The sequence below is a fragment of the Dicentrarchus labrax genome, unplaced genomic scaffold (assembly GCF_905237075.1).
Source record: "Dicentrarchus labrax unplaced genomic scaffold, dlabrax2021, whole genome shotgun sequence".
In the NCBI taxonomy this organism is placed as follows: Eukaryota; Metazoa; Chordata; class Actinopteri; family Moronidae; genus Dicentrarchus; species Dicentrarchus labrax.
The window spans coordinates 25,458,555-25,481,323 of record NW_026136720.1 but is presented as its reverse complement, the minus strand read 5'-3'; the positions used below and the strand labels follow the sequence as shown (position 1 = coordinate 25,481,323).

Below are 22,769 nucleotides of genomic sequence, written 5' to 3'. Positions count from 1 at the left end.
AGTCAGGCTTCGTTAAACCGATTACAGTTAGTACAAAATGCAGCCGCCAGACTTTTAACCAGGACCAGCCGTCGGTCCCACATTACTCCTGTTCTTGTATTCCTTCATTGGCTTCCTGTAAAATTAAGAATCAATTATAAGATCTTACTGATTACATATAAGGCACTTCATGACCTTGCCCCCAGTTACATTTCAGATCTCCTTGTTCCTCATTCCACTCCTCGGCCGCTTCGCTCCTCAAATCTCTAATATCCGTTCCACGCTCTACCTGTAAATCTAAAGGTGACCGTGCCTTTGCTGTTTTAGCCCCAACATTGTGGAACAGTCTTCCCCAATCACTCCGATTCACTGAATCTGTGGACTGTTTTAAGTGGCTGCTCAAAACCCACCTCTACAGGCAAGCCTTTTTATAGATCTCCCTGTTTGTTTACTCATCTGTCGTGTCTCTTTTAATTTATCCCTCCCTTTTGTTTTATCTTCGTTTGTTTGTTTTTACATGCTCTCTATGTTTGTGTTTGTGTGTATTATTTTTTATTTATTTGTTGTTTGGAAAGCACTTTGGATCTCTGTGTCAAAAAGGTGCTATATGAATAAAGTTTTACTTACTTACATTACGTCACCTTGGAACATTTTCTGCCTGGGTCATGTCAGATAGATTTTCATCAATGGTGGTTGTCTGACAATGAAGAGAACAACTACCATGATCTCGCGCTACTTCATGACATCATCAAACTTTGTTTTTGTTTTGATGGGAGGGACACCCTAGCAGCAGAAATTACATACTCTTTTAAGACTTTTATTCAAGTTTTGACAAGTAGTCTTTCTCATCTCTTGTACTGTAAAAATGTGAGAATATAAATATTATAGTTATGATCCAATCCAATCCAATCCAACTTTATTTGTTAAGCACTTTAAAACAACCAAAGTTGACCAAAGTGCTGTACAGGAGAATAAATAAGACATCATAAATAAAAGACATAACAGCTCACATGAGGCGCAAAATAACATATAATACAACAATAAAATGAAAAGACATAAATAAAAATAATAACCATGCAATAACAAGCAATCAAAAAGTAAAAATAACAAATACAAAAAATAAATCAAGTAAATAAAGTCGACATCTTACTAGGTGTCAAAGGCCACAGAGAAGAGATGGGTTTTAAGACCGGTTTTAAAAACAGACAGAGAAGAGGCCTGTTTAATGTGCAGAGGCAGATCATTCCATAATTTAGGAGCAGACACAGCAAAGGCACGGTCCCCTCTGAGCTTCCGCTTAGTTAGTTTTAATTTTATGATGATGTCTGTGTGTTCAGATTCAAATGAGGTGACTCTGAGAAGAAGGTGTTAATGTTATTTATTTCACAGGAGAAAACAGATTGGTTGACTCATTGATTTAAAACTGGCTGGTTATGTTTTTTTGTTTCTTAAACGTGTTTCTGTCATGGAAGCTAGTATACTGACATATTGTTTTGCATTTTTAGCAAGAATGGTGTGAATGTTTGTTGATTCACATGAAATGTACTAAATTATATACAGACCGAGATATATATATATATATATGTATATATATATATTTTTTTTTGTTTCCATGAACAGTGTTTCCTTGTTGAGCTACAGCAGAGGTCTCCTGGTTGTTGAGGGTAGATTTCTTTTGGGGACAAAACGTTGGCAGTTAATCTTCACAAAACTACCAAAATGATACCCACTTAGACTGCTGAACTTTACAAACAAAGCTATTTATTAAAACATCTTTACGAATCAGGCTGTTCATATTCTATGTTTCTCTTATGCAGACCCAAATCAACAATGTTTCAAAGTTCCGTGGTTATTTTCTTTGTCATTTTACAACAAAGATTGTGTAATGAAATGCAAGGTGCAGTTACTTAATAAGACATAAAAGTTATAAATCAGTAGTTACAAATCTATTGCGGAGGATGAGTTGAGGTGTCACGAGTTTGAGCTTTTTGAAATCAACTGACTTTGGATGGATGATGGTGATGATAATAATGACAGTCACTGAGGTAGAATTCAATAAAATCCGGTCTGACTTTTATGCAGAAGAGTGATCTCAACCTGAGGTTGTTGATACCAAGGTTGTGCTGACACACGCAGGAGTGATATCAGCTCTGTTAATTTAAACTTCGGCATTTTGTAAGAAAAGCTTTCAATAAGTTACTGTCATCTCAAAGCCCCCCTTGTCTGGGCCTTCTTGTTGAGCACTGCATTTAAGTATTAAACACTTATGTCCAAAGTGGAATTCAATGTCACATATAGGACATAGGTCCACACAGCCTAAAAATATTATATAATTTATTATCAAAAGTATTTTCCTCAACAACTAAAATTCTCATCACTAAGGACAATACAATATTTAAGCTAATAAATATGGGGCCTGCCCAAATTTAAAATTAAGACAACAGGCGTGTACAATACCCACAAATTGTATCATTGAAGGCCTATAAATCAAATTCACGCTTAAAACCGTTTTCACATTATCATCCATACATAAGCCTAGATGTACTATTAAACTTTACTCTGGAAAAAAGTTAGAAAGCTTTTTCATACAGCAGTGTATTAAAAATCTGTTATTGATCATAAAATGACTTTTAAAAACCGAACCTTGCGCATACCTGTGTGCGAGCAGTCCTCAGAACAAAGAACCACTTTTGGGTACTATTACTGAAGCAATATAGTACGATATGACACCTCTAATCTATACCTATAAACACCTATCTTTAAAGATTCTATATAGCCGCTAGTGCTGTGCGTAGAGCACCAAGTGCGGAGGGGGCACTGAAACAGCATGATTATCATAAATCATAATGTTGTATAAAGGCTGCAGTTTTAGTTGTTACAACCACAGTACACTTGTTAATCTAATAGTGAATTCGGAACAAGATAAAAGGAAAGCTGTCTGTATATAGTCTGTTTATATTAGTTTGCCATGAATCTGAGACAACAGGAGGAAGGATCGATACAGACTATATGTCTGTATGTTTATTGTCAGGAATATAATTTATTTAACTGACATGTTAGATTTGTTTTCAGTGAGACATTATTAAGTTCATATAGTGACTTTGCTGGTGTGATTTTGTGAATCCAGTTGCGTGTGTGTTTTTGGGCAACAATGGCACAGAAGGATTTGATACATAACACTTGGTAGTAGAAACATTCAGGGACGGCTGGTATATATGGGCTTACAGGGCTAAGCCCTCCGTGTCTTTTACAGTAAAGATGAAAAACTATTATTAAAGACGTTAGAACATATTGTTTTAAATTTTGGGGGAACCTAGAGCAGCAACAGCACCAAACAGTGACAGAAACCCAGGATATATGATATATCTTGGGTTTTTCGAGTGAATGGGCTTAATTTTTACAGCCCAAGCACAGTACCGTAAGTTTCCATTCGATTTTGATTGACAGGTGTTGTGACACGCCCCCTTCATATGCTGCCCATTTGGGCTAAATTCATTCAGCCCAAAGGCCAGTAACTTTTGACCAATCACAGCACAGTAGCCACTGTACAGTGACCTTCGACCAATCACAGTGCAGTAGCCACAGTACAGAGAGGCTAGTTCGTAGTAGAATGTGGAGAGAGGGAAGTAAGCAACTGTGGCAATGGCGGGTGTTAGCATGAACATGAACAAGGTGGATTATTTACTTTCTAATCAATTTTCGTTAAAGTTTTTGGAGGAAAAATTCGAAATAAAGAGATTAGGGACACATTTATCTGACAAAATTAGGAAACAAGAATGCAGCACGAGCCACATTGGAAATAGCGTAAAGCTGTCATTGCTGGGTAAAGTGAACATCGCCTGTCAGCTTAATGAGGGTCACCGCACTGCTGTACATAGACACAACAAGCTGGTAAAGAAAAACACTATCATGTGAATGCCTGCAGGGGTCCGATGAATCTCCCACTTCACTCCAGCGTTGACCAGTTCTCTTTTTTAGACAGTCAATTACAGTGACAGCTAGTGGTGATTTTGGGTGGGTGGATTAACAAATGCATCTTTCGGCCCATTTCCAATCTCCCCTTTCTGTCTAAGATACTGGAACGCACTGTCGCCAAACAACTCAAAGCCCACCTCTGCTCAAATGACCTGTTCAAACCATTTCAATCCGGCTACCATTCATAACACAGCACTGACACAGCCCTCCTCAAAGTCACCAACGACATCCTCCTCTCCGCAGACTCTGGTCACCTCAGCATCCTCATCCTCCTGGACCTCACTGCAGCTTTTGACACTATCAACCACACCATTCTTCTCTCCCTCCTGGAATCTTCCCTCAGCATCACCGGCACCGCCCTTTCCTGGCTCCAATCTTATCTCACCGACAGACAACAGTTCATCCACATCAACAACTGCACCTCCTTCACCGCTCCGCTGTCCAAAGGCGCCCCCCAGGGCTCAGTCCTTGGTCCTCTCCTCTTCATACTCTGCTTCCCCTTGGCAACGTCATTCGCCACCATGGTCTTAACTTTCACTGCTATGCCGATGATGTCCAGCTCTACATCTCCACCAAATCCATCACCTCTGCCACTCACTCCACTCTCTTCAACTGCCTTACTGACATTAAATCCTGGATGCACATCAACTTCCTTAAACTTAACTGCGACAAAACAGACATGATCATCATCGGTCCCAAATCCATCACTAAAACCATTTACAGTTTCTCCCTCACTGTCGACTCCTCCACCCTGTCTCCATCCCTTCACAGTCGCAACCTCGAAGTCATCTTTGACAACAACCTCTCCTTTGAACACCACATAAACCAAATCACAGAACTGCCTTTTTTCACCTCAAAAACATCGCCCCACCCCGCCCATCACTCTATTTCTCCGCTGCAGAAACCCTCATCCACGCCTTCATCACCTCCAGAATCGACTACTGCAACAGCATCCTGTACGGCACACCATCCAAAACCTTAAATAAACTCCAGTACATCCAGACCTCTGCTGCTCGTCTGCTCACCCACACCTGCACCCGTGACCACATTACCCCTGTCCTCCAGAACCTGCACTGACTCCCGGTCCCACAACGAATTAAATTCAAAATCCTCCTCCTCACACACAAAGCCCTCCATAACCAGGCCCCTTCCTACCTCACTGACCTGCTCGCCCACCACAATCCATCCCGTTGCCTCTGATCATCTGATGCAAACCTCCTGACTCCACCACCCAGGACCAAGCACCGAACCTGGGGCGACAGAGCCTTCTCTGTAGCTGCCCCCTCCCTCTGGAACTCTCTCCCCAAACAAATCCGTGACTGCACCGACCTTCCAGTGTTCAAATCGTTGACAAAAACTCAGCTAGATTGTCATCTGTGGTCAGCAGTTCAGCTATGGAGCACAAAAAATTCTCCAGGGTCTTGTTTTCTCGTTTTGAACTACAATTTGAATTTCATTATACAACTGTTCAATAGGCCATCCAAAACATATGTGAATAACTATTGTTTTTTTCATATTTTGAAAGAAAGTAGGTAATTAATTGTTTTCATCACATTTCACCAGATTAGTTTTTCAGAGCAGATCAAAGCTTGTTATTGTTTTTATCATTATTACAATTATTATAATTATTATTACTATCATAATTACTCATCATCCCCCATCGTTGTGGCTATTGTCGTTGTTGTCCTGGTTGGTTAAAATACTTTACGGTTAGGCCCAGAAAATATTTGGACAATGACACAATTTTATGATTTGGGCTCTGCATGCCACCACATTGGATTTGAAATGAAACAACTGAGATGCAATTTAAGGGCAGACTTTCAAGTTTAATTCAAGGGGTTGAACAAAAATATCCTATCAAACGTTTAGAAATTGCAACTATTTTTATACCAATAATTGGACAAATTAACATTACCATAAATAAAATATTCATTTTTAAGACTGTTGAGAATCCTTTTTGCAGGCAAAGACTGCCTGAAGTCTGGAACCCATGAATATCACCAAACGCTGGGTTTCTCCTTTGTGATGCTGTGCCAGGCCTTTATTTCAGCTGTCTTCAGTTGTTGCTTGTTTGTGGGTCTTTCTGCCTTATGTTTTGTTTTAAGCAAGTGAAATGCATGCTTGATCGGGTTGAGATCTGGTGATTGACTCAGCCATTGCAGAATATTCCACTTATGGTAAATGGTAAATGGACCTGTACTTGTGTAGCGCCTTTCTAGTCTTCCGACCACTCAAAGCGCTTTTACACTACGTGCCACATTCACCCTTTCACACACATTCACTCATGGCAAAGCCCATCGAACAGAAACTAACGCATTTATACACATTCACACATCGATGCACAGCATCTGGAGCAATTCGGGGTTCAGTATCTTGCTCAAGAATACCTCAACAAAAACTCAGTAGTCAGTATGTTTTGGGTCATTCCATCTGTACTGGGAAGCACTGTCCAATCAACTTTGCTGCATTTGGCTGAATCTGAGTAGAGAGTATATCCCTATACACTTCACAATTCATCAGGCTGCTACTATCTCCTGTCATATCATCAATAAAACACTAGTGACCCAGTGCCATTAGAAGCCATGTATGCCCATGCCATCACACTGCCTCCACCGTGTTTTACAGCAGACGTGGTGTGCTTTGGATCATAGATCATTCCAAGCCTTCTCCATACTTTCTTCTTCCCATCATTCTGGTACAGGTTGATCTTAGTTTCATCTGTCCAAAAAATGCTGTTCCAGAACTGGGCTGGCTTCTTAAGATGTTATTTGGCAAAGTCTAATCTGGCCTTTCTATTTCTTCTCTTTATGGTAGACTTAGATACTGATGCACCTACTTCCTGTTGAGTGTTCTTCACTTGGGTGGATGTTGTTCTTCACCATGGAAAGGATCCTAGTATCATCCACCACTGTTGTTTTCCGTGGACGTTTTGAGTTCCTGAGCTCACTAGTGCGCTCTTTTTTTCTCAGGATGTACCAAACTGTTAATTTGGTCACTCCTAACATTTCAGCTTATCTCTGATGGGTTTCTTCTTTTTTTTTGCAGCCTAAGGATGGTCTGTTTCACTTCTATTGAGAGCTCCTTTGACCGCATGTATTGGGTTCACAGCAACAACTTCCAAATGCAAATGCCACACCTGGAATCAACTCCAGACCTTTTACCTGCTTAATTGATGATTGATTAATGAGGGAATTGCCCATAGAGCTCATTAAATAGCTTTTGAGTCAATTGTCCAATTAATCCATTTGATTTGCTGTATATCCACTACTTTTCCCTAATTACATTTGCTCACACCATTTGTGAGCATATGGATGATTAAAATGAGAGTTAACCATGTCTTCACACAGACATCCAACATGGGCAGATCGGATGTAGATTTATAAATGCTGCCGGTTGTCTCCTGCTCTTTGGAGAGTCACTCTTTTGTGCAGATCTCTCTTTTCTGCAGGATGTTCATCATAGACAGAACAGGCAACAAAACCATTACAATGGGTCCATTGAGACAAGTGGATGAGGAGACAAAAGACTCACTGGCTTCAGTGATTAACAATTACAGAGCTAAATATGATGTCACTCTGATGGTTCGGCCTACAGGAATTACTCAACAGACCAGTGGGGATGACTTTAATACCCATTGCTTCAACATGTCAGGTTGTCAGAAGGTGCAGGCAAAGGCGAAGGGAAATGTTTAGGACTTTGTTGTTGTTTTCGTTTGTGTGTAGTTGGCTTCCTTGGATGAAACTACAGACCAGCACAGTGTCTAGCCTCTGTGTGTGTGTGTGTGTGTGTGTGTGTGTGTGTGTGTGTGTGTGTGTGTGTGTGTGTGTGTGTGTGTGTGTGTGTGTGTGTGTGTGTGTGTGTGTGTGTGAAACAAAAGTTTTGTAGAGAACCCCTCCTACGTCTCACATTACACTGAACTGGCTGTGTCTGGTTGCAGGGGTGGAACAATCATTTGCTTGTGACCTGTCAGTGTGTATTCGTGTGTGGTGTGGTCAGTAGAGTTTGGAAGTTCCGCTGGTACGTGTTGATATGCTCACACTATAACTCAAATATGTGTGACAAACACATAGGGCACACTGCTTGTGTGTGTGGAGCCAGTGGGTGTGACATTGAGAACACTTCTAATACATAGAAAAGTTCAGCATAGAAGCAGAAGATCGTTCTTAGAGCTCCTACCAAAGCAGAAATCACTCACAGTTATCACTCTATAAAGAACCCTTTTTGGGGCAGCTGTGATTCAGAAGGCTAATTAGAAGGTTGGCGGTTCAATCCCAGGCTCCTTCTGCTACAAGTGTCTTTTAGCAAGATACTAAACCCCAAATTGCTCCAGATTCTGTGCATTGGTGTATAAATGTGAATGAGTAAGTTAGTTTCTGTTTGTGATGGCCTTTGCCATCACTGTATGAATGTGTGTGAATGGGTGAATGTTACATGTAGTGTAAAAGCACTTTGAGTGGTCAGAAGACTAGAAAGGCGCTATATAAGTACAGTCCTTTTGTCAACATACACTATCAGGTAATCGAAAAACGGAATAACAATGAATTCTTTTCTGTTTTATCAGATGATGAATCTTGATAATTCCTTTATTCCCTTCTGTCTCTTAGATCCAGAGGGAGACAGATGTTTTCTACCCTGCACAGCCCTGCCCTGAACCTAACACATTAGCAACATGTACAGGTAAGACTACTGTCAAACGCTTAATCCATTAGGGTGAAAAGAGAGCAAGAAGTCTGTATACATTAAAGTCAAACCTAGTCTCCTCTGAAGCTGTATGATGTTTTGTCTGTAAAGTCAGTTAGCATTCCCTGAACTGGGGCGGACTGAATTACCTCATGGGATGTAGATACCTACATTAAGTATTGTGGGGCTGATGTTATAACTATATTTGAGAATAGGCTTGACTGCTTCTGAAGCAAACTTCAACTGTAGAGTATATCTGCCAACAGAAGATTGACATAAAAGTAAAAAAATTGCTGAAATAAGACACGATTAGTCTGGGAAACGAACACCCACAGATTATATTTCACCCATTATAGACTTTGCTCGTTATAGATCAAGCATTTGATCCAGGATGTTTTCATTAGTGTATAATAACCTAAAAATAACAATTGTTACCTTAGAATGGGCAGTTTCTATGTACAGAGGAAGCAGGTCCTCTTCTACAGAGTCAACCATGTTGAATCACCATGTTTCTATAGCAACCCAGAACAGACAAACCAAACACTGGCTCTACAGGGCCTTTAATGTTTTTCAGTTGCTTGGTCACTGTAGTTTCTCCTCGCACTTGGAACGGGAGGCTGAGATGAGGGCATTGTCATTTGGAATTACACCGCTAAGCTATGAAGCCAAGCAACGAATAACAGTTAAAAAAACTTCTTTGTTCGTGCAAAGTAATATATTGAGTTAATCATTCGTGTGTTAGTAGTACATGAATTAATAAATTAACATACTGTAGCACTGAAGTCCCCCTTTACATTAAAATCAAGTTCCTTCAAGTTCCTACAGTTGAATGTTTGAGCTTCACTGTGCAGAATGATGTATATGCAGGCCAGGAGCCGGGTCCAGCCCACAGGGTGTCTTCTGCTACCTTTTTTCACTATTATTTCCTGTTACCCTATACCTTGGGTTATCACAAGTTGATAACAAGGATAAATGAGTTTCAACATTCACAATTACGAATATTACATTCCATTTCTGCCGATATAAAAGCTCACAGAAAGTTTAACAATAGGAATCATTTATACAACTAGATATACAGTAGATTTAATTATGTATATCTATAATCAAATCACAAATCTTGTTTAACCAATAGCCTATTGTGCCTCTGTCTATCTGACCATGTGTCCCTCTATGGTTACTTATATTCAGTGGGACACTCTTATCTCCCTAAAACACCTGAATGGGTTGTCATGGGATATATGCCACCTGCCTTGGCTTAAATGGTAAATAGACTGCACTTATGTAGCGCCTTTCTAGTCTTTCGACCACTCAATACGCTGTACACTACATGCCACACTCACCCCATTCACACACATTCATACACTGATGGCAGTGGCTTCCATGCAAGGTGCCAACTGCTCACCAGAACGGAAACTAATCATTCATACACACTCATACACCGATGCACAGCATCAGGAGCAATTTGGGGTTCAGTGTCCTGTTCAAGGACACTACGACATGCAGCGAGAGGAGCCGGGGATCAAACCGATTAGTGGACGACCCACTCTACCTCTGTGCCACAGCCGCCCCCAGTGGGGTTGGAAATGAGGTGGTTTCCTTATGACATTTTTTAAAATAAACTGCGACTGAAAAACAATGTTAAACCTTTTTCCTAGCATAAATAGTAGCGCACTACACATAAAAATCCCAGTAAATAAGAAAGTAAAAAGTTGAACTGTTATGCCTGATTTTAGGGGTACCCTTACCTCCATGGTTCAGTGGTTCACAACCTTTTTCCTTAAGGGAGCCCTTTTCTATCGTTGAGTAAACTGACAAGTCACGTATTTTATGGATATTTCCTACTATATTCATCAGACTGAAACCAAACTCAGATGGTGTATGATCCAGCTGAAGGCATCTGTTTGGTTCCTGTGTGTGGAGACTTTGCGTGAACAATGTCAGTACTGCGAATGATCAGTCACATGCATGTATGTCTCTGTACATACATCGGTTGTGGTATGAGTTTACCACATCATTATCCAACCCAGTCTCCCCCCAAGTCACCAAATACTGAAGCTCTGTCAGGCGCTCCGCCTCCAGACATTGACACTAGGGATCCCTGTAGCATTATTTATGCTCCCTCTCTAAAATTAATCTTTAATGTAATTCATTGGCATTATCACTATGCATATCCTATAATACAAAGGTTATGTTATTGTATATTTAGACCTACTAGTTAAAAATGTACAATGCAAAAGCAAAACAAAGGGACACCAAAATAAAGTGAGGAAAATATCACAACACAAGTGAACCACCAGTGCTGCTCCAAGGAGGCGGGCACACACTCACTGGAATCCCTGTGGTTTGGGTGATATGAGGTAAATTTTCTCTCTGTGGATTGCAACCTGCACTGCAATTCAGACATAGCACCACATATTCTGTTGAAGAATGAGAAGTTATATCTTTCAGTTACTCAGCAAGCAAAAAAATTATGCACTTTCCTTGATCACTGACCCAGGTGTTTTTGTCTCTGTCTCCTCTTCCCACTTTTCCATCCTCCTCTTTTTCTTTCCAGATGTCCATCCAGACAGAGAGGAGTGTGCGCCCATTTGTTTGTTGCACAGACACAAAGACAGTCCAAAAGACAATGCTGAACTGAATGACAGTGTCTTTAAAAAGGTACGAAAACTCCTAAAGGACACAGACATACATTTGTTTGCTTCTGGTTAAGAGCTTATATCTCTGGGGGTACTGTACACAAAGACTAGTGTCAGATGAGTTTAATGTCAGCACAGCAGCTGACATTCAGAACGCACTTTGTTCATGTCAAAATCAGAAATAACTGCTGCTCCAACTTTCTGCCTTTGCACTTTTCTAAAATTAACCAGGACGGGAAAACCTCTGGTGAAAGGAGTGTTACACAACAGACTGGGGAAACACTTTCCCCTCTGTTGCTTGGCAGGAACCAGAGGAAAACCAGTTGACTGGCTGTTTCACAAAACAACAACAAGGTGGATATGTAGCACCAAATAGTGTAGATAAAGACCACATAGACTTTACATTAGATTAATCTAAGTAACATTTTTACATTCACGAAAACTTGTGCACATTGCTGCAAAGTTTTTGAAATATTTGTGCGTGCTATTATAGGGAAACATTTTTGAAAGGGGGTTTAATAGCACATTAGTTGCTCGGTAGAACCCTGTTTGTTCAGAGTGTGATCAGTGCAGCTCAGTGTGAGTCATTTGTTCTGGAAGATGCCTTTTCCAATGAGTTTTCTCATAATCCTGCAACTCCAGAGACAAAGCTAAACTCTGCTATTTTCACCCAGAACCTTGTCTTACAGCATGCTTTGAAATCACATTTAAACAAATTATAGGATTTGGACAACAGTAGGTGGGGGCATAGGGTTGGGAGTGCTTGAGTGTGGAGTAATTGAGTTCTATAAAAACCAAATGCCCTCACAGGGGTAGAAATATCAGAAAAAATTGTGACGCTTTTTCTGATTTCCACTCGCATACTAAATATTTAGTATGAGATAAGTATTTTGAGTAGCTGAGAAGTCCTCAATAACATAGTAATATGAGCATGAGAGTGTTTTTCCAAGTGACTTCAGGTTGTTTTGGGCTGACTGTTTCATTGAGGGAAATTTTGTTTTTTAACTTCTTCATGTCTAAAAATCCATCACTTATCCCTTTTTTTTTCTTAGCCTGAAGACCCCCCCCCCTGTGTTGGACACAGGGTTTGTGTCTCCTGGTCTTCCACAGATGATGCACTGATACAGGGAGCCCTCAGTCCCAATGAGGGCACTATGTCAATGGGCACACCTGATGCTGTGATCTCTCTGAGCACCAGACTGTCCTGGAAGTCAGAAACGGAAGAGCGAGGTAAAGGTAAGGTTCTTTTATGTTTTCTAACAGAGAATTGTAATTATTTTTCAAAAGAAATCCAGGAATTGATTTACTCAATTTCAATATCGAAACTTAATGTTTCCCATTTTGCCTGTGAAATTGTACAGTAGTATATTCTGAGCTGTCTTTGCCACAAGAGGGCCCAGTTTACGGTAAACCCAGATTTGTGTGCCAGATTTAGTGGCATCTAGTGGTGTAAAGCTGGGGTAGGTAATGCATTTCAGAAGCATTTTTGTTATATATGTTGAAAGTTTCTTTAAATATTGATAGCAATCAATAAATCAAATGCTACAAAAGAAAAATCTATGTGGCATCTGTGGCTGTTGCAGGCCTGTTCGAATGAAAGGGTTGGCTGGCCTAACTGCCTGTCTACCTGGGAGAGAGGCTTTCGAGGGAAGCCTGGGGGGAGTGTTTTTTTAGTGTTGTTATTTATGTTTTTTTTTTTTTTTTAAGATAAGATATACCTTTATTTGAACCCTGTAGGAGAAATTAAAATTAGACACAGCAGCATAGGGGAATGTAGTGCAAAGAGTACAGAAGTGAAAGTACAATAAGATATCACAAAATAAGAATATTACAAAATATAATAGAAAATATAGACTATAGATGAAAAGTATATACACTATATATATACACTATATGCAATAAAGTTGTTGTGTAAAGCTGCCACTCTCTGCGGCGCCGGAAGTATCTGTTGGGTACTTTCAAAATCTAGCTATCTCTTTCTAGTTTCCCCAACGTTACCTACGCTATCTGAAATGAGTGTAAACATAAAATCCAGTTTAAAAATATTGAAAGTTCAGAATTTAGAATAACTTTATTGGCCAGGTATGGTACACATACATGTAATTTGACTCTGGTGTTATGTTCCTCTTAATGTACAAACAAAGACTAAGCATAAATAAACAGGACTTAACAAAATAGACATAAACTACTATGTACAGTTATACATATATACAAAAAATAAGAGAATTTGTAGACAGTGGATAATAGTGCAATGGTGCAGAGTCTCGGATGAGGCCGATGGCTGTTGTGTCGTCTGTGAACTTCAGAAGTTTGACAGACTGGTCTCTTGAGGTGCAGTCATTGGTGTAGAGGGAGAATAGCAGTGGGGAGAGCACACACTCCTGAGGGGCGCCAGTGCTATTTGTCCGGGTGCTGGATGTGATGTTCCCTAGACTCACCAGCTGCCTCCTGTTGGTCAGGAAGTTTGTAATCCACTGACAGGTGGAGGCTGGCACAGTGATGGATGTGTTTGGTGTCAAGGATGTCCGTGATAATGGTGTTGAATGCTGAGCTGAAGTCCACAAACATGATTCTTGCATTTGGGGACCGGGATGATGGTGGAGCAGATGCAGATCTGTTGAAGATCTGTGTGAAAATGAGAGCCAGCTGGTCACCATAGATTTTTATGCAGGATGGTGACACACAATCTGGTCCTGGTACCTTCCTGATGTTCTGTCTCTGAGAGAGCTGACACACATCCTCTTCACAGATCCTAAGTGCAGGTGGGGGGTCAGAAGAGAGGGGTGACAGAGTGTAGGTCGCTGTTTGTTGTTGGCCCGTGCCTCAGGGTGAGGACTTACTCAAAACACATCCATTATTACAAGCCTGTATGCCTACTTGCCTTATGTCAGCACATATAAGAACATATCACATCCAACCTCCACACACGCATCAAATCTGAATCTAATCTGCATTACCATGCGCAAAATAACCAATCAATGACACCACACACACGACCATCATAATTTTAAAAAATCGGCCAGGCTGCCTACAAGAGATCCAATCCTAAGCAACATCATATACAACAAAGTGCTAACAATTAATAATGCAGTTTATACAGATTAGTCCTTACCTTAAAACAAACGTATGACTGATAAGTGCGTGCCAATGACCTTTTCAGAAAGCAGAAGAGTTTTTGTGTCTTAATTGTGCATCCCAAATTTCCATCCTTAACAAACAGCCAGGTGTTGCGGGACTTCCATTCTCTCCACTGCTGGCTGGTCCAGTTAGCCGGGAGAGAGAGGCAGGTCATCAGTCATCAGCGGCCTCTGAGCTGTCGGCTGTTGGCGGGCTTTCATCGGCAGCAGTCCCTGCAAGTGCAGCGGTGGTGTCGGTTGTCCGCAAGCTAGCATCTGCCGAAGAACTCGCCTCTTGCTGCTCCTCAGAGTCATTCGTCTTCGAAACATGACAGTAAAAAAAAAAGTGACGTTTAAGACATAGCGCCCCCACACTTCAGTGGTGAGGACAAGAATTGCATGCAGGCCAGTATCTTTTATTAAAGTGAAATAGTGATAAATCACCCTCATGCGCAAATAATACATTAAAAATAGCCTAATTTTACACATGATCCATGATTATGACAATATGAAAAACAAAAAACTAAACAAAAAGGAAATGCATGGGAAAAAACAGCATTTTGCCAATATTTTAGAGACCCCCCCAAAATTTCACAAATCATGTTTTCAGGGGAGCTCATGTCTCAGTAAGGGGGCCTGAGACCGCCCCTGGCTCCAAGCTTCAAAAACATTCCAATCAGTGCAGTCAAAGCAGGCCTATAGTTCCAGCTGTGACTCGTTGGTCCATCTTCGCACAGTCTTGACCACAGGCTTTGCAGATTTAAGTTTCTGTCCATAGGTTGAGATACGATGAACCAGACAGTGATCAGAAGGCCCCAAGGCTGCACGTGGAACAGAGCGATAGGCATCCTTTATTGTGTTGTAACAGTGGTCCAGTGTGTTAGTATCCCTGGTGGGAAACTTAATATGCTGTCTATATTTTGGCATCTATCTAGTCCTGCAGCTTTGCCAACACATACACAAGAAATACACCAAACGTGTGGCTTGATTGGGAATGGTGTGTCAAGACTTTTCTCATTGATACCTTTCATAATTTCCTAAATATTTCCAGTTTTCTAGCCATTCTTCCCAATTCATTCCTTATGGAGAATTCCTAGTTTTTTATGAATTTTCAACTCTCATTCATACTTCCCATAGAGACTCCATTCAAACTTTAAAACATTCACAACAAGTAGGACTTTTAACATTAATTTAGCTTTGTCATGTCTTTCATGCTTTTCACACAATTGCAGTTCAAAATTAATAAAAATTTCAGTCCTTCTGGGACTTTTCCATTTGTGTGTATTGCACGTTCCACTTCAGAGCTAGAGTGGACAGAAGATTTGAAATCGTCTAAAAATCTTGTCTTCAAACAGACTTGCACTTTTGACTTTATGAGCTTCCAAGCGACAGGAGCACCAACCAACTGCCACATTAACTTCCATATTAGGTGGCAGAAGACATTTCTGGAGTGAAGCAGAAGCAGCCACTTCTTCCAACAACTATTTTGGTCACATTTTTGACTCTACACACACAAATATCAGCAAATGTGGTCAGCAGGCTCTTGTCTTGCTGACAATATCCACATTTTGATGACAGAACTCACGGTCTTGGCCCTTGAAGATTAATCATGAGAGGTGTGCCTCAGCTTTAATCTCTATGAAATGAAGGCTCTGACCCAGGAGACACACAGTAGGTGCCATCGCCCCCTAATTGGAGTTGGTAGCACACAGCTAATTGAGATGACCTAATTAACCCACTTTGACTTGCTTGCTTTAAACTAAATTCATCTTATAATATGTATCTTCTGTCTCTTGGGATAACAAGAGACAGCACACCAAGCATTCAGGCACACTCAAAATTTCTTGTTAGAGAAATGTTATTATATCATATTACTAATTTCACATATTTACAGTGTGATGCACCTGTAATACAGATCATAAGGTTATTTTCCCCCATTCATACAATAATTTTTTTTGTAACGTTTATAGCACAATAAAACAGATTTCTGTCCTTTTAAATTGCTTGTCATGTGTAGCGTACCAACAGGTACCGTTTGTACTTTGTATCTACTTCGTTCTACATGTACATTTTTTCACACCTTTTTATTTTGTTTTATTAGGGACCAAGCCAGTGTCAATTCAATTCAATTCAGAAGTTATCTCAGGACACTTTTCAAATAGAGCAGGTCTAGACCGAACTCTAACCGAACTAAAACATTAACAACACTGGGAGGACCCTATTGTAATTGCTCAGTTTATTATTATTATTAGCACCTTTCACTGCATTTTTGACCCCCTGAACATATAGTCCAGACTCATTTTATTGGCAAATTGGTCAGGCCTGGTGAAAGATTGGATATTCTATGCGTCACATTCAACTTGGCCACTAGGTGGCGCGACTATTAAGAAAAGTAGGTTTAGGCTAATAACTTCCGCATCGTTTGTCTCACATTCAAAAATCCATATCCACGCGTTCGGTGAATGGAGCTGCATCTCCCCATATAGGCCACGCCCACTTCCGCCTAGACTTTTTTTCGGCTAGAGCGCAAAATGTCCAAAAACTATGTTTTGGTGTTCCATCCATGCACATTTGTCTAATTCGCACGAAACTTTTCACGTAGCATCTGGAGACCGTCCTGACAAAAAAAGTAATTTAAAGTATTTTGATATTAGTATGTCGATTGACGCCAACCTTGGGTTAATAGTTCCTTATGTCTCCATTACGCCTTGTGCACAATTTCAGGCCATGGCCACAAGGCATATTTATATCTCCGCATCGGCAAGTGTGATTAAAACGAAACTTGGTACAATGATTGCCCATGGCTCCCTGAGGCTCACTTAAAAAAGAGAAAAAACCACACCACTGGGTTGCCCTCTGGTGGCATGGTAAATCACTCTGCGGAGACCGTAATAGTGATGAATATGAATTCACAGGACGCGTGTAGATTGGTGCCTGTAGCTCGAACACCACCGTGTTTGTAGCGCCCCCTACAGTGTTTCAACGTAGCAGCCGCAGCGCCACGTTTCACCAATATGTATAAAATTCGGTAGTCACATGTAAAGTGCCAAGACCTACAGAAAAGCCTCTTGGACCCATGCCCCAAAACCCACAGGAAGTCGGCTATTTTCATTTTCACTGTTGGCGGCCATTTTGTGGTCATTTTCACTTTTTTGGCTTGTATTTGAACGAAGTCCTCCTAGGGAATTTATCGGATCTGCTTCAAAATTGGTCAGTACAGTCAAAAAATGTTGCTGAATGAACGCCGTGCTTTTTGTGACTGTACGTTGAAGGGCGTGTCTGTGGCGTGCCGTCAAAGTTGGCCATTTTTAATTCTTTTGTCATTTTCAGTGAATTTTTTCCTTGTATTTGAACAAACTCCTCATAGGGGACTTATCTTTTTCTCTCAGACATTTTTATTAAAACTTAATCACAAATACAGAAATGTTCATACAATGTACATTTCTTTTTTCAAAGTGATAAAACACAAACACTTTCCACTCCCACTTGCCACATCTACAAACCATATTTTCTACAGAGTATTGTTCCTGGAGTATTATAGGAAACCGCTGGAAGTCAAGTATTAAATTGCAAGATAAATAGGGGACTTATCAAATCTACTTCAAAATTAGTCAATATAGTCAACATATGTTAAATATTTACTGTGCGTCAAACTGTGTGGCATGGCGCTGAATTTCCACCTTTCATAGTGAAGAGTCTCTGAAAGCGTAAGTCTTTGCAGTGTCTGAAACGTGTGACAACGTAGAGTGGTCTCCCTCAGCTTCTGGCGATGAGGGTTTGGGAGTGGGGTGACGTTAAAATTTTTGTTACGACGGCATGTGACGCGGCCATATCACGCCCCGAGTTGCGTGGAGTGCGAGGTCCCGCCCAATGCTGCTTGCAGCTTTAATTTTGTATTTCTTTTCTAAATCTCAGGAGGTGGAGAGACAGAAGAAGGAGGAGGAGGAGAAGAAGATGAGAAAAAAGACCATCTTCCAGAAAATCCCCTCTCATCTGCCATCATGCGAGCCTCTATCCATTCCTTGTCTCCGTTCCGTCGTCACAGCTGGGAGCCGGGCAGGAACAAAGCCACTGCAGAAAGTGACATCACACAGCACAGGTACTGGGTTTCCAAGTTAGGATTGCAAAATATCTAGTCCTCATGAGCACTTTGTAGGATTGGTTAGCCTTCAAAGAGCCATGAAGAAGCATCCGGTTTGACTTAGCCTGCTTGGCGCATCCTGGCTTAATTGGTTGCACGTTTGCTGAGCCAGGATTAAAAGGTGTGGCTATGTTAAGCCAGGTGTAGATAGTTGGGGTAAGTGCGTGTTCACGGCATACTGAAATAGACCTCGCGATCGCTCACAGAATCACCGATGGGAACATGGATAAGAGTCGCGCTTCATATTTCACGGTCGCTGAACAACAGCTCCTGATGGAGTTCTATGAAGAGATGAAAGATATCATAAGAAAAAAAGGCAATACCAATGCCATAATTAAAGAAAGAGAGAAAGCCTGGCAGACAATAGCGGACTGGCTTAATGCTTAAGTAGTCCAAAACTGTACAATTAATAAACAGTGCTCCACTGGAAGTGTCATAATTAGGCTACAATTAAAGGACTAAATGAGTTACTTTAAGTCCACTAATCAACTGTTGTACACTTTGCTTTAAATGTGGCAAGTAGAGGTTCATGTTACTCAGGAAATGTAGAGTATGATTAAGTGCAAACAATTATCCACAATGTGTGTAATTTAATCTATTTTTATCTATTTTATCTTTCTATCCTTCATAAAGAACAAACTTGTCTGGCCATAAAAGGACCTGGCAGCAAGTTAAAATAAATACAAGAACATTTTGCAGGCTGGAAAGTGACTATAAAGTAGATAACAGTGAACAAATGAGGTGAATAGATTAGGTGTCTGCTGACATGTTGAATGTCTGTATGATTGTAGCAGTTAAAAAAAAGCCCATAGAACTGGCACAGGGGGCGGCCCACCAAGCCAGGATATGTGCGGCAAATGGTTCCTTTATTAAGGTTCTCTGCATCCCCAACAGAATAAAGGAAGCTCCCACTTGCAAAACATCTCAATGTAACACAGACCTTCTGTGGTACAGTGAGAGCATGGCTTCCTGCCGTCTGGTGCTGTATTTTTGGACCCAGCAGCCTACATAAATATCTTAGTCCATCACCTGAGAATCTGTATCTCTCAATGAGATAGTCATCTCCAACAGCCAATGTGCCTGACCTGTCCCAGAAGACTCTTTCATGACTAAATGCTCGTCTGAGGATTAGGGCTTCCTCATTCCTCATCAGTACATCCTCCAACAAAGGACAAGCCATTATGAAGAAGGAACAGGTGTGAATTATATATATATATAGGTCCGCATCAGGTGCTAGGGAACCAGGGCAACCTGATGAGAAATGGGCTACTGGAACAAGACATAGATGGACAAGGGCGGAAAACACGGAACTGTTGGAATGCTACTACATGAGCAACCCCAGAGAGAAGGGATACATGCAGCAATTGTGGGACCATTGGTTACTTCGAAACCCACAATCAAGGCTAACAACGAAACAGCTGTTGGCCCAGTGTTCCAACATCCGCAATCGAAACCTCCTATCACAACTAGAGATCGATGAGATACAATAACGATGCTACGGCAAGGGGGCAAAGGCCTGGAGAATAAACAAGTTGTTCTCCACTGAACCAGCCAAGGTGTACTCTCAGTGGCAGGGAGGAAATAACAACAGGCCAGACCCACCAAGAGCTGAGGTGGAAGAATACTGGAAGGCCATATGGGAAAAAGAGGCATCACACAACACAGATGCCCAATGGCTAGTGGACCTAAGTGCAGACCACAGCAACCTCCCAGAACAAGAACCAGTAACCATCTCAATGGCAGACATCCAAGAAAGAGTGTCAAAGAATGAAGAGCTGGACAACACCAGGCCCCGATATGATCCATGCCTACTGGCTGAAGAAGCTAACAGCACTCCATGAACGCCTAGCAGCACAGATGAACCAGCTGCTAAGGGCTGGGTTCCACCCAGAGTGGGTAACCCAGGGCAGGACGGTCCTAATCCTGAAGGACCCTAAGAAGGGTCCCATCCCATCCAACTACCGGCCAATAACCTGTTTCTCCACAACATGGAAGGCTCTATCAGGTATCATCGCGGCTAAGATGAGTAAGCACGTAGCCCAATACATGAGCAGGGCTCAGAAGGGAATTGGTAGCAACACCAGAGGAGCCAAGCACCAGCTACTGGTCGATAGAGCAGTCGCCCGAGACTGTAAGAGTAGGAAGACCAACCTGTGCACCACCTGGATCGACTACAAGTAAGCTTACGACTCAATGCCCCACACGTGGATACTGGAATGTCTGGAACTGTATAAGATCGACAGGAACCTAAGGGCCTTCATCCAGAACTCTATGGGAATGTGGAAGACAACCCTAGAAGCCGACTCAAAGCCAATTGCCCAAGTCAACATCAAATGCGGCATATACCAAGGAGATGTGCTATCACCACTGTTGTTCTGCATAGGCCTGAACCCCCTCAGTCAGATCATCACAAAGAGTGGTTACGGGTACCAATTCCGAAGTGGAGCAACAATTAGCCACCTGCTCTACATGGATGACATCAACCTGTACGCCAGGAATGAGCGAGAAATCGACTCGCTGATCCACACCACCAGGACATAGGGATGTCATTCAGATTTGACAAGTGCGGCCAGATGGTCTCAAAGAGAGGCAAGATGATCAGAACTGAAGGGGTTGACCTACCAGAGGGCAACATAGGTGATATCCAAGACAGCTACAAGTACCTTGGTATCCCACAGGCTAATGGAAACCATGAGGAAGCCACAAGGAAGTCAACCACAACCAAATACCTCCAGAGAGTAAGGCAGGTCCTGAAAAGTCAGCTGAATGGCAGGAACAAGATCCAAGCCATGAACATGTACGCACTACCAGTCATCAGATACCCTGCTGGGATCATAAGCTGGCCAAAGGAGGAGATAGAAGCCACAGATATCAAGACAAGAAAGCTCCTCACCATGCACGGAGGGTTTCACCCCAAATCCACCACCCTGAGACTGTACGCTAAGCGGAAAGAGGGAGGCCGAGGACTAGTGAGCATCAAGGCCACTATCCAGGATGAAACATCAAAAATCCAAGAGTACATCAGTAAAATGGCCACAAAGGATGAACTGCTAAGTGAATGTCTCAGGCAACAGAAACCCGATAAGAGGGCAGAGGAAGAGGAGCAGACAACCTGGAGGGACAAGCCCCTACATGGCATGCACCACCGCCAAATTGAAGAAGTGGCTGATATCGAGAAGACCTACCAATGGCTGGAAAAGGCTGGACTCAGAGACAGCACAGAGGCACTGATCATGGCAGCACAAGAACAAGCCCTAGGTACAAGAGCCATAGAGGCCAAGATCTATAAGAGTAGATCTGACCCAAGGTGCAGACTATGCAAAGATGCCTCTGAGACAGTCCAGCACATATTAGCAGGGTGTAAGATGCTAGCCGGTTCAGCGTACATGGAGAGACACAACCAAGTGGCTGGAATAGTGTACAGGAACATCTGTACCCAGTATGGAATAGAAGTACCCAAATCCCAATGGGCCGCACCACAGAAGGTGGCTGAGAACAACAGGGCCAAGGTGCTGTGGGACTTCAGCTTCCAGACTGACAAACAGGTCCTGGCCAACCAACCGGACATAGTGGTGGTAGACAAGGAGCAGAAGAAAGCGGTTGTGATAGATGTGGCCATACCAGCAGACGCCAACATCAGAAAGAAGGAACACGAAAAGGTTGAAAAGTACCAAGGGTTGAAAGAACAGCTGGAGCAGATGTGGAAGGTCAAGGCGAGCGTGATCCCTGTGGTAGTAGGAGCACTCGGGGCAGTCACCCCCAAACTGGGGGAGTGGCTCCAACAGATCCCAGGAACAACATCAGAAGCCTCAGTCCAGAAGAGCGCAGTCCTAGGAACAGCTAAGATACTGCGCAGAACCCTCAAACTCCCAGGCCTCTGGTAGAGGACCCGAGCTTGAGGATGACACAGATACCACCCCAAGAGGGTGAGAGGGAAGTTTATATATTATGGCATGCCGTTTAGGAAATGAATCTTCGAATATATGGAATGAACCTTGAATATATGGAATGAACCTTGGATATATGGAATGAAGCTTTGAATATACTGATAAAAATGTGAGAATACTGAATGAAATTCAAAACATAGTTGTATCCTTTTCATCAAAGTGATAGCCTTCTGAATTAGCTGGTTTTACAAAATGGCATCAGTTGAAGTATTACAATACTTTCTTGAACTGGAAAACTTTTTTGCTTTTTCTGTCCTGTTGTAGTCGGCCTGCCACGATTAAAAAGGGAGTGAAC

General features: G+C 41.8%; 1 protein-coding gene across 5 annotated transcripts in view; it reads left to right on the top strand.

Moving 5' to 3' along the window:
* Window positions 1-22,769, top strand: part of akap13 (A-kinase anchoring protein 13) — a 137,239-nt gene that overhangs the window by 58,366 nt on the left and 56,104 nt on the right. For all 5 annotated transcript variants that reach the window (XM_051383118.1, XM_051383117.1, XM_051383116.1 and 2 more), the window contains 4 exons: window positions 8,559-8,631; window positions 11,189-11,292; window positions 12,323-12,506; window positions 18,302-18,485. In XM_051383118.1, the coding sequence (XP_051239078.1) occupies window positions 8,559-8,631; window positions 11,189-11,292; window positions 12,323-12,506; window positions 18,302-18,485 (545 nt within the window). The remainder of the gene's footprint in view (window positions 1-8,558; window positions 8,632-11,188; window positions 11,293-12,322; window positions 12,507-18,301; window positions 18,486-22,769) is intronic.